Consider the following 12,260-nt stretch of genomic DNA (forward strand, 5'->3'; position numbering starts at 1 on the left):
TAAATTCCTTCCTCTGGAAAAGGATTGTTGAGGTGCGTCTTCCCCCTCTTGCTGGAGAGGAGAAGAATGCGCACGCTGTGAATTCTCTGCATAAGCGCCCACCGTCCAGGAATAATGTTCCCTCTCTGTGTCTCGGCAACAAGACACCCACTTTGAATGAGTAGATATTCTGCACTCAACCTGGCGTTTCTGGGAGCAGAGGCCAGGGCTTGAAGACGTTTCGCTACCTGAAATTGCGACGGCGCTGTTGCAGCTGCCCTTTGATTTCTGAGTTCTTGATGCGCTGCATATACAGTCCATCCTCTCGGACTGAAGGCTAAGAAGAGTGTAACTGTGGGCTGTTAAAGTTCCCCCGCACAAGGACATGCGCTAAGGACATGAGTAATAAAAACTCAGACGCGTTTTCCTGTAAAGTGCTACAAGGCTCGGCTGCGCTTTTACTGCGGACTGTAAAAAAAAAAAAAAGAAAAGAATGGACGGCTCCTCGGAAAAGGACGGCGGCGGGCTAATGAGGACTTACGCCCGGCAATTACGCCTCTCGGCGCTCGCCGGGGGCCGGCCGCGGGTCGCCATGGCGACGGAGTGGCACCCGGGGGGCGTCCGGTGTGGCGCTCGGCATCCGATCGGGGCCCCTGATTGCGCCGGTCTGATCCCGTTATCTGCGTGGGTGATTGATGCGGCGCGCGGCGGCGCTAATGCGGTTTGGCGAGCGGGGCCGGGAGACAGTGAGGGATGAGCGCGGCGCGCGGCGCGCGGGGTTATTAGATGAAGGCCTGGCTGGAGTCCTGGCGCTGGAGCGCCCTGCCCCGGCGCAGCTCCCAGACAAACACGCCGCTTATTGCCGCCTCATTCATATTGATCTGCCCATTTCAGAACTGCTGTCTGGCATTTGTCTTCAGGAAATCATATCATCACCTGCGAGGCTTTTATTTACTGCAGATGCTAGGTTTCCCGTGGTTGGTTGCATGGCGTGTGTGTGTGTGTGTTTGTGAGAGAGAAAGAGAGAGAGAGAGAGAGAGAGAGAGAGAGAGAGAGAGAAAGATATGGAGTTGTGAAGGTATATTTCTTCTATTCATTGCTGTAATGCATTTTTCAACATGTGCGTGAGAGAGCGAGAGAGAGTGAGGGAGAAAGACAGAGAGAGAGCAGGAGAGGTAGGGAGGAAGATTGAGATGGATTTTCCATGTTGTCAGAAAGGTGACTTGGATTGACCGTGCTGGAGGGGAGGGGGTGGAGCAGGGTTGAAGGAGCTCCATCACCACGCTGTTGTTCATTATAATGTACTCCCGTCACAATGAATGTTCACCTGCCTAATACCACGGCCATGATCACTGGGGATCAACCTGTCAAGCTGCCAGAGAAAACAGAGCGCAAGCCACAACACTGTCCCAACAGGCAGAATAAATCCCACAGTCTGCCCCCACTCCCCACCCCCAGCACACAGAGTGCAGTGTGTGCACCTCACAGGGCTTTACCACCCAACAGCAGTGCGGGTGAAGCCTTTGAAAACACAGGGGTGACACAGGCAAAAACATCCTCCCCTTCAAAAACTGAGTCTCTTTCTGTGTGTGCCAAGGCAGTGATGTTTAAAATCAACTTTACAGTTGCAAGTAAAAATGCTAAAATGAGTTTAAAATGGCGCCTTGGGATGGTCCCAAGCATAGCAACATAAAAGCCAGCCTAGGGAAAGTGTTTGTTTGGCTAAACCAAGGATTTATTGATTAGCACTGCAAGGCCTGTTATTGAGTGTGTGCTTAGCCTGTCTAATCGCGTGCTGTTCCTGAGCTTCATTTTGAAATGCTTATCGATTCACCGTATTTCATTGATACATTTATCACAAATGAAAAAAATACATATTTTTATCTTGCCATATATACAAGATAAACGATATACAAAATAAATAACCCAGATGCTTGGTTGTTGAGGATTACCCATAGCTTGCACTAGTAACTGTTAAGCAGTTGCTGTTCTCTATACCTGTGAAGTGCAAATATTCCACACAAGATTTAGCTCATCACCAGTCACAATGTTTTCCATTCACTTGTGCTGATCAAAGCAGAAAATGTCTTTATGTCTTCTGAATGTGTCACAGTTGCAGCTTGGAAAGGCGACACTGTGCGCAGATAGGAAGCCTCATCTTTTAATATTCTCCAGAATATCTTTAAATGCCACTATTGTAGCGAGTGGATACAAGCACAAATTAATATAACCGCAGGATAACCGTCACCTGACACCCTTTCTTTGTCTCTTAGGATGATATTTGGCGGCTCACAGATCAGCTCTCAGTGCAGCAGCCTCCCCGCGGAGGTCCCTGTTCATCACAAATGAGTCTATTTATCTTTCATTACAATTCGCAGAGATCGACAGGGCAAGGAGTAGACACTTCCTGATGCTGGGGATATAAGGGGCTGAGGAACAGAGAAGAAAGATGGAGTTCCACGGGTGTTTATTTATTTATGACTCATTTCTCATTTGCACTGATGACCTGGGGAAACAAGGCGGGCAGGCGAGGCAATTTATTGTGCGGGCTATGGGCTGTGGAGACGGGCTTGGTGATTAGATGCCCAGATTGAGAGATTCAGTTTGGGAATTTGAGTAAGACAGTGAGGTTAACAGCCCATACACTTTTGATAAGTGCCACGGGATCTTTAATGGGCATGGAGAGTTAGGGCCCCGGTTTAGTGCCTCGCGCGAAAGCCAGCGTCTCGTACTGCGTGTAGGAGCGTGTAGGTAGCTTTATGTTCTGAATGGGAGGGCTGCGTTTGTCAGAATGCTTTTAGGGCTCTCTGGTCTTATGAATGGCAGTTGTAAACTCGGTTTGATGCCCAAGGTACCGAAAATAAACTTGTTTCTCAGTGCATTTATTGTGTCTCTGCTGGTATGCCGCTGTCATTCGGTTTAGCTAAAACTAATAAAGGCAAACCTTGCTCAGTAGGTGACCCTTTTTTTGTAACAGTGCAACTTGGCTGAGGATGACAGCTGTAGTGTGGGCTGGAAACAGCTGCCCGTCAGCAGTGCTTCAGCTGTACCTGAAATTGTTTGCCTCCTGAAGTTAGAAACAGTGTGAAAAGTTCCAGAGACGGTGTTTGATTGTAGAATTGAAAAAGTCTGTTGTCCGAAGTCTAGTCTACATCAACAAGTTTCACGTAAGCAGTACCTGAGTGAAGCTGAGAAATTTTTGATGACAAAAAAAAATAAACCACAACTGGAGGCTGTCTGTTCTTTATTTTGACAGGCGCACAAGTGTCGGGTGTAATCACGCTCATCCACTCGGTGGGAACGGAGTTAGCCCTAGACAGCAAGTGAGTGACAGCGTTGTCTTTTTGAGGTGGAGGAGTTGGAGGCAGACAGCTTATTTCAGACAATTAAGTCTTTGAGGAGATGGAAGCAGTGCATAATCAATCTATCAGCCCGGAGAAAGAGTGCTTTGCTAAGGGTATGATTACCACTGGGCACTGTGGTAAACACACGAGCTCTGAGACAAAGACCTGCTATTTTTACATTACTGCCATTTGTCTCAGAGCGCTGCAGAGCCGCTGAATCTCAGGCAACTCCTGGCTTTGCCTTTGCGTTGCCATGGGAAGCAGGAGCGGGAGCTCTCACTGCTGGAGTATTTCCATATATGGTTAAGTTAATACTTCCGTCCGTGTGTTTGTTATCGGTATTATTAACTTTTGTGGAAGGTTATTAAAGTTACACAGATTAAAAAAGGAAGTACTCTCACCATTGATGTAAGCATTTTTACTGCAGTATCTCTGCTTACTTGTATGTTTGTTAAAATAATCACTTTCCAAACATGCTATTGCTTTTTGTTATGCAATGTATAGTAGAAATACATGTGGATGCCACAGCCTTTTAATGACTCTCTAAAAGTAATTGCTAATTGCGCCACCTTTGTATTGGTTCGTTATATTGGTTTGTCAAACATTTTGTGATAATTCCAACCACAATTAGGTTTCTGTATGCTGCATTGTATAGCATTTGTTTCACATATATACCTGCTAGGAGTGATATAATTACTGTCTAAGCAGTACAGGGCAGATCTCAAGTCAAACGAACTCTTCGAGGTGTGGTGCTTATTTCTTAGGCTAGTCCAGTTTTTATCTTCAAGCCATTTGGCCTCTTTTTGAAATCCATCTACCTGGAAACAAGAAACAATTTTTAGTGAAGTGTCCTCATTATAAGCCAACTGGTGCTTTTGAAATTTTGTCGCACTGCCTCCTTCTGTGACACAAATTGGAAGTTTTTCTCTGGGTACTTTTCTCTACCCCCTACAAAGGTACACTTTAATGAAAGGTGTTTTTTGCAATCTGTATTTTACAGTTTAATTAACACAATGACATCTTTCAGTTCTGTTAGATTCATTTTTAAAACCTTCTGACACTGGTCACTGTGTATAATTGGTCTTTGGCTATTGCTATGAGAGAACCGAAAATAATTGCATAGAATGTTTTATTTTGGATATAATATAAATGCTATGACTTAAAACAGTATTACAAAGACTGCATTTGTGCTATATTGCAAATGTAGTCTTAGATATAAATCATGACATATTCAATTTATGAATGGAATAATATTTCCAGAACTAATATAGTATGAGACATTACTAATTATTTGTTGACTAGAGGCAGAATCTCATTTTGAAGGATATTTCCCAGAATGCCATTTGTCAATTATTTATTGAGAAAACATTTGTGAGCTCCAATTAGATAAACACTTTAATGATAATTGTACAATCATGTCATTTTTTTTCTGTATACAGCATGTGGTGTCCCTTGAATAGCCATTTTATATTACAGAACGTAAGTAGTATATAGTAAATAAATAAGCCATGTACAATCCTAAATGTATAATAGTTGTTCAAAAAAAAAGAGGGTGGGGTGGGGGTGACACTTTACGAGCCTCATTAGCGCCCAGGCTAATGAAATGGAGAGTCAAATGAGTGCGTATCGGCCAGCGAATTCCTCCACAGACCAGCCTCCCATCCTCACATAATGACTTCCATGAAAGATATGCAAATCAGCCTGATTATTCAGGATTAGAGATTTAAGGAGGGAGGATAGGAAAGGGTTTATTTGTCCAGCAGTAACATGGAGAGGACTGAACTGGAATATTAAATTAACTGCCTTCCAATTAGCTCCTGAAACTCTTTTGGCACACTGTTAAGACTGCGACACCTCTTCAGGCATCACCACACTGGCTCTGTTCCAAGATCAGAGACAAGTCTATCCGTCATATTAAGGGTTAAAGGTTAATGCGCTGCTTCAGCTGGCTCATTGGCTTGTCTATGTACGCTGCTCATTCATAGAACCAAATGCATGGTGAGGTATCAAGACCCTGCATGACATCATTGGTCTTACCCTATTGGCTTGGAGCTGACTTGTGTAACGTTAAATCCAGAGATGCTTCAAACTCCAGTGCAATGGCCCTCTCAGAATGGTGACGCAAAACCAATCAGGACCTAGCAAGTTTTTTAAGGTCATCGGAGATGAGAAGCTGACAACTAGCAGCTTTTCTACCTGTGTATCATTTTGTCATATTTTACCTTTGTGAGACAAGTCTCCTTTGCCTGCAAGCACCTTAAATTGGAAGAAAACATGTGGCAGTAACCAAGACAAGCGAACATACATTAACAGCTGCTGTATACCACCCTCAATGTGGTCATATATTCCAAACCTTGGGATGATGTATTATATTCTGCAAGGGTCTAAACTGAAAATGGTCGCTTGCCAAAGTGGGCCCTATTTCATTTTGCAAGCCTTGTGGGTCCCTGTAGCTGGCCTGCATTTGTGTGTGTTTTGCTTAATTATTAGTATTTTTCAACATCGTCCTTCATGAACAAATTCTTTTGATTCTTTGTCTGAACGTCTTTCCACTTCGTTCACGTTTTAGACAACCAAGCACGCATCGAGTGGACGTTGTTGTGGGAGTCTTAAAATGAAGATGTTGCTCGCTCGCTGAAGGGCATTAGCATCAGACCCAATTGTTATTAAGCCATTAGAGTGGATTTGCTAAGAGGATCATAAGATGCGAGCCTCGTAGTATGGGGGAATGCAATATCCTCAGTGTGCCCTGACATCAGCGCCGTAACTCCGCGGTGGCCGTAATACTGTTATCAATACAGTCGTAAGCCTGCTCATTCCCTCTAAATATTCATGTTGGCTCACCTCGTACATGATTGCGCTTCCCTGCGGAAGGGCTTCTTTTATCTCTGCTTCACGTGTCACGCCCTCCACGTCGTAAAGGGCCCGGTCACGGAACGGGGCCACAGTCATTTATCCACCGCAAGCGCTGTAAGGGGAAACACATAATTGGTCGCCATCAGAGCCACAGATAAGCGGTACAGAGAACCGGCGTTCATTTGGTATTCACCATGAACTTGTTTTTGATTGTTTTGCATGATTAATAAGCGTGCCCTGATTTAAATAAGGATTCCAATTAGCAGCCTTTTTTAAAAAAAAACTTGATTGGGTCTACGAGAGCACTTCAGTCCACCGAATATAAGCACAAGCCACTCAAATCAGGGGGAGGGTCAAATGTCAGCTAATCCCCAAAACGCTGATCACTCGGATCCTTTTTTAAAAAACATTGTAAATTTCTGAAGCCGTTGCGGCCTCTGATTCCTGCGTCGGAGAGGCAGGAGGTCCAGCAGGCAGCGGGGCGCCCTGGCGCGGCAGCCGGCGAAGTCGGGCGCGCCCCGACGAAGCGGGAGCCGAGCCGAATTCTGCGGCCCACTAGCCCGTGTCCTGAGAGCCGGCCTGTAAAGCGATCTCGTCCCGCCATTAAGGCGAGCCGCGGGTGCCGGTGGAATACCAATGGCGGCTCCGCCTCATTATAAGGAGCCTGATAGCATCGCGCGGCCACGGCTCATTAAACAGGAGCAAAACACGGGCCGGCTCGCCGAGAGGAGATGGCGCTTTGATGGGCGCTTTATGCGCTTCCTTCCCTTTGCCCACAATGCCACAACCCCCCCAACCCCAACCCGCCAACCCGCCATCCCGCCATCCCACCAACAATAAAAGAAAGAAAGGTCCTGGCAGGTAGTAATGCAGGTAGTAAGAGAGCCTGCTGGCTAGTCTCGCCGTCGGAGGTCAGACACACAGCGGCTTTTGTTTCCCGGTTCACCTCCAGATGCCTGATAAAGGGAGCACATACCGCCCCCCCCCAAACAGCCCAGTGTGGAACGATCCATTACCGAGAGGTGTTTGGTCCTGGGGAGGCGCCGGCAATCCTTTATACGCACAAAAGCCCCGCGGCCGCCTTTCCAGACGCAGTGTTTCACGCTTTAATTAGAAGATAAATCAAAAAACCTGGAATGAGGTGTGTGTGTGTGTGTGTGTGTGTGTGTGTGTGCGTGTGCGTGGGGGGGGGGGGGGGTGAAGCAATGCCATCCTGCGCATTGTTCAAATATTGTTTTCCTGGTAGGAGCGATTGTTGGGGAGAGCTCTGAGGAGCTGCAGCGGGGCTGGGGGCTGGGGGGGGGGGCCTCTGCTCAGCTGCGGCTCTGCGGAGCTCGGCCCCGCTAATTGATGGGTTATTGTTGTGTGGCTTTCAGCACAGAGCCTATGCCAGGCTGCACAATGACACTTTGTCTGCGAGATTAATTGGGATGCTTTTCTTCCGAATGCACTGCGAACTCTGGAGAGCGCTAATTAGCTTGCTCGCTCTCCCCAGAGCACACCCCCCCACACCCCCAGCCCCAGCATGCGATCTGCGGTGGAGGACGAATGGCCCGTGGCACCAGCAGGGCTTTGGGCGAGCGAAGGGGGCGGGCCCGGCCTATTGTTCTGTCTGCGATCCTCTCTCTCATTACATCCTGTAAACACGAGGTGCCGTCTATCCGCGATTGGTCGACGTGTTCTCCGTCGGATGCAGAAAGGAGCTAAGCCAAATGATTCCGCTTATGTAATGTGTTGAAATTGGAGCCAGATAAATATCAGTTCCTTGTATTGTTTTTATTAGTCTCATTTTTTCTGAGAGAGAAAGAGGGAGAGAGGGAGAGAGAGAGTGAGAGAGAGGTACCTTTCCAACCTTTGTTTTCTATCCTGTATTAGATGTTGAGTGAAACCCTTTGCTCTTTCTTGTATCAGTGAGATTCATCTTAACCTTCCTCCAAAAATAGACAGACCTCTGGCTAGATTTGTTCTGTTAAAGGAAATTGGGTTGTACAAAGGATAAATTGAACTGACCTTAGTTCATACTTTCATCTGAACCTCGCAATACTTCAAGCTGGATCTGAAACCTGGAGGCTACCAGTTACAAATATGCTTTGAGAGGATGGGCGTCTGCTAAAGAATCCATAATTTAGAATTTGGGGGGGGGGGGCAGTATATAATAAGAGGAGTCGGAGGGGGCCCCTGAAATTTATGCAGCTAAATGAAAACCTGTATACACAGCGGCCCCCGGGGCCAGTTTAAAAACACTGTTATACCAACAACTTCTATGACAGCTTCCAACTTATCTTTTGTGTGCTTTGGGCTCATCTGCAGAGCAGCATAGTAGTTACCCTTTCAGATTTAATTAGAGCTTAGGCTTGCAACCGCGCGCCGCGCCGCGCAGCGCAGACATCCTGACACGCAGGGACGGGCTGCGGAAGCAGAGCCGAGCGCCGTCTCATCACACCCGTGATTGGTGGGGTCACCACACAAGTGCGTTGTCAATCATGGACTCGCGTCAGCCAATCGAGATTCTGCCCTCTCTAGCAGAACAACATGGTTATTATGAAACTGTGCTTCGTGCGGCTTCACCCTCCCACCGATTCGGCTCTGGATGCGGTTGAGATGGTTGCCAGGGCGAGCTCCGATTCCACACTCATGCTGGAAACGTGAGATGCTTGTGGAATAGTTTCACGCGGGGGGCGGAGGGACTGTTGCATCCTCTGCGACTGTACTTTGTTTTTGGTCCATGAATAAATAATTCTTCCAGCTTCCTACACCTGGATACTGTCATTTTTCACCCATCTGAAGACAAGGGATGATCATTTATTCAGTGAATCCCGTACGGAGGGGTTGTTTGTCAAATTAAGTGCTGTACCGAACCGCTGCAGTGAAATTCTAGAGGCGTCACATCAGGTACCAAAAATGCAAACTGGGACCAGAGCGAATGACGACAGCAAGTGCATGGAAGACAGCAATCAGGGAGTAAAATTAAATGACCCCAGTGCCAAAAGACTGTAGAAGGTTGCACAGGTGCCCATGCCTGACTCATTCATGAACTCATCTCTCATACTGTGTTTAATGTCAGCAGCTGTGTGGGGCAGTGGCTAAGGAATTATAACCAGTTATAGTTATAGTCAGTTATATAACTATTCATAACCATAAGGTGGCAGGTCTGTTTGCCATTTCAGGTAATGGCTATGGTACCCTTAAGCTTGGTACTTGAAAGGTAAATTAGTAGCTATTCAGCTGTACATAATGCTAAACTGCATATTGTGCAAGTTACCTACGATAAAAGGCCTTCTAAGCAAAGAAACTGGGATAATAATATGACTGGGGAATTTCTTTCTTTCTCACCAGGTTACCCACCTGTTTTATCCAATCAGCAGCCAGGATTCCAAAATCTGATGGGTGTACCGCAGCAACCCCAAAACCAGAACCAGAGCTTGATGTCCAGCCAACAGGGGAGTCAGGTTCAAGGTGTGATGGTTCCGTACCCCCCTATGTCTTCATATCAGGTAGGCTTCTCGTCCGCTTGCCATCGGTAAGGGGTTATCCATAAGTTTTAGTGCCGGAGTAAAAGAGAAAAAATGACTATATGAGCAAACCAAAATGTGAACACAAACAACATAAATCAAAGTTGGAAAAACTGATGGCATTATGTAGCTGAATTATATTATCAAATTATTGGTCTTAGAAGGCAAAACAGGAATATTTTAAAGATGTTAGCAAGCAATCAATGGAATTATATAACAGCATAAATCATCTGGTGATATTTACTCAATTAAAAAGTAAACTTTGAAAAAGCTTCTCACCAGGAAAATAAACCATGGTCCTGTGTGTGGCATGGTTCCCACTGACTAAATGCCGCAATTACGTGTGAAAGAAACTCAGTGACTGAGACTTGCGGGCGGAGCGTTTGTGGACCCAGTGGCCCTTATGCATATAACTCCATCTCTCTTACCCAGGTGCAAATGACACAGGCTTCTCCAGGGATACCCCAGCAGTCTTACCAACAGACCATCATGTTGCCTGGTCAGTCGGGTCAAGGGGCGGTGCCCAGCCAGGGCGTCCCTGTCTACTGCAACGTGATGCCACCCTCCCCGCCTGGCAACCTGCGACTGGTGGGCGGCCCCTGCCCTTCCAGCACTGTGCCCGTCGTTCAAGCCAGCTGCCGAACCAACTGCGCCAACCTCAGCAGCCCAGGCTGGCAAGTCAAGTACTGACACGAGAGGGGGCTGCAGGCAGTCATAGCTAGTAATGGCAGAGTGAGGCGTCCTCAACCTCAAAATGGGTTGGGCTATTGTAGACTGTCAGTCACTTCACCGGTTTGAACCAATCATAGTGTCTTGCTATGGAGGACAGTTCATTGAGGAATCAGGAATTGACAGCACATGGTAGCTCCGTTATAAGAGGATCTGTGAAGCCCCAATCTCACATGACTAGTTCATGACACACACCCCCGCGTCAACACCCAACACCAACACCAACCAGTGCACTGGACATTTCTAACCATGGCCTTTAATTGCAGGGGAAGACAGCTAAACGGCAGATATTCTGTAAAAAACAGAGAAAAACTCAGTAATAACTGATATGTTTGCTGGTTAATGGTGCATACTTTAGTCCTGTTTCTTCACAGGAGGCCTTTGTAGCTTAGCGAGGTGACATGCATTCACTGGGTGAAGATCTCTTCCTTTTCACTGATCACCACTGTGTAGATTGTAATAAACCTAAAACTGGATTAGTTTTGTACTTTGTGTTGAGTTTGTGAAGCTGAAAGTATTTAAGACTATATTATATATACACACATATATAGATATACATATATATATATGTATATATATATATACATATATATATATATGTATATATATATATATATATACACACAATATATATTAAAACTGAAGCTATATATTAAAACTAAAATTATACTGTACCAAAGCTGTAATGGACTGCTGTACTGAAAGCATAATTTATATACACAATAGAATTTTTTATGGCTATATACTGTATTGTAGTGTTTAAACACAATAAAAGATTATTTGACCTTGAGAAAACAGGTCACATTTCTAACTCTTGCGTGGCGTTTGCTTTCAGCTTTTTCCTTTTACTTCATCTCTTTGTTTCTAAAAGGGTTTTCCAACACGGCAGCACAAAGCAGCGGCCTCAAATGAGTCCGCTGTGGCATCGCTTCCCCGTCTGAATCGTTCTTTGAGTGCGCGCTCGAGTGCACGCCTAAACTTTTCAGGAGCCATAACTCATTTCTCTCCGCGAGCAATTATCAGCATTTCACTTTTTCAAAACCTGCAAATCAATATGATGCGCATTAGGAGGCTGAATTCAGAGCAGAGTGTGTGGCTGAATGTCACAAGGTTGATTTGAAAATCAGCCGAACTCTTCTGACCGTATTTTAATCAATCTGAGATCCCCAGCTATCCTCGCCTTCGTGTTGAGCCACCCGCATTAAGTGAGAGCCTTTGTTCTTTCGGAGAGGAAGGCAGCTTCCCCCACACAGCGTGCAGCGCTCCCTGGCATCCTTCCACTGTGTTTGGTTAAATTGAGAATCTGCGAGATCTCTTGAACAGTTTTGACCTTTGCAAGCTGCTTCCTCAGATGGATTTTTGAATGACGGCGCAAGGTCAGCACTAAAGCCATAGCCAAAGTGATGTGAATTATCGTAATCGTTAGCTTTCAGCTCCAGCAGTAGTCGGGGGGGTGGGGGGGGGGGGTCTGTTGTGTGATTCATTTCATAAGATGCTTCTGTGCTGAATTATAACTCCCTTGAAGGAATTCAAAAAGGAAATGACCCTGAATGCGTCTCAGAGGACAGGTGTTCCGAGCCCATATCCCCCACTCAAATCACTCAGACTTCAGCTCTCTCTCACAATAAAACAGTAAAACTCTGTGTCCTGATGCGGTCCTCACCGTGTCCTCACTGACCTCTTTACGTAGCGCCCTACCACGCCCCTTTGTTGCTTAATTGGACTTCGTCTGATGGTTCTCAGCCAATAAACGGCTGCGGCTCTTAAATCTGGAGGCAAAAGAACTCATGAACAGGGATGGCAGTTTTCCCTCAGAAGTCACCTTGTACCAGACACAAGC

The 12,260-nt window shown here is 46.1% G+C and overlaps 1 protein-coding gene across 5 annotated transcripts in view; it reads left to right on the forward strand.

Moving 5' to 3' along the window:
* arpp21 (cAMP-regulated phosphoprotein, 21) overlaps positions 1–11,231 on the forward strand; it is a 74,450-nt gene extending 63,219 nt beyond the window's left edge. For 4 of the 5 annotated variants that reach the window (XM_035429136.1, XM_035429137.1, XM_035429135.1 and 1 more), the window contains 2 exons: positions 9,516–9,673; positions 10,124–10,381. In XM_035429136.1, the coding sequence (XP_035285027.1) occupies positions 9,516–9,673; positions 10,124–10,381 (416 nt within the window). Of the gene's footprint in view, positions 1–9,515; positions 9,674–10,123 lie in introns of all 5 variants that reach the window. The other variant, XM_035429133.1, reaches the window with a different exon arrangement.
* Positions 11,232–12,260: the final 1,029 nt, after the last annotated feature.

Source organism: Anguilla anguilla, chromosome 8 (genome assembly GCF_013347855.1).
Source record: "Anguilla anguilla isolate fAngAng1 chromosome 8, fAngAng1.pri, whole genome shotgun sequence".
Taxonomy (NCBI): Eukaryota; Metazoa; Chordata; class Actinopteri; order Anguilliformes; family Anguillidae; genus Anguilla; species Anguilla anguilla.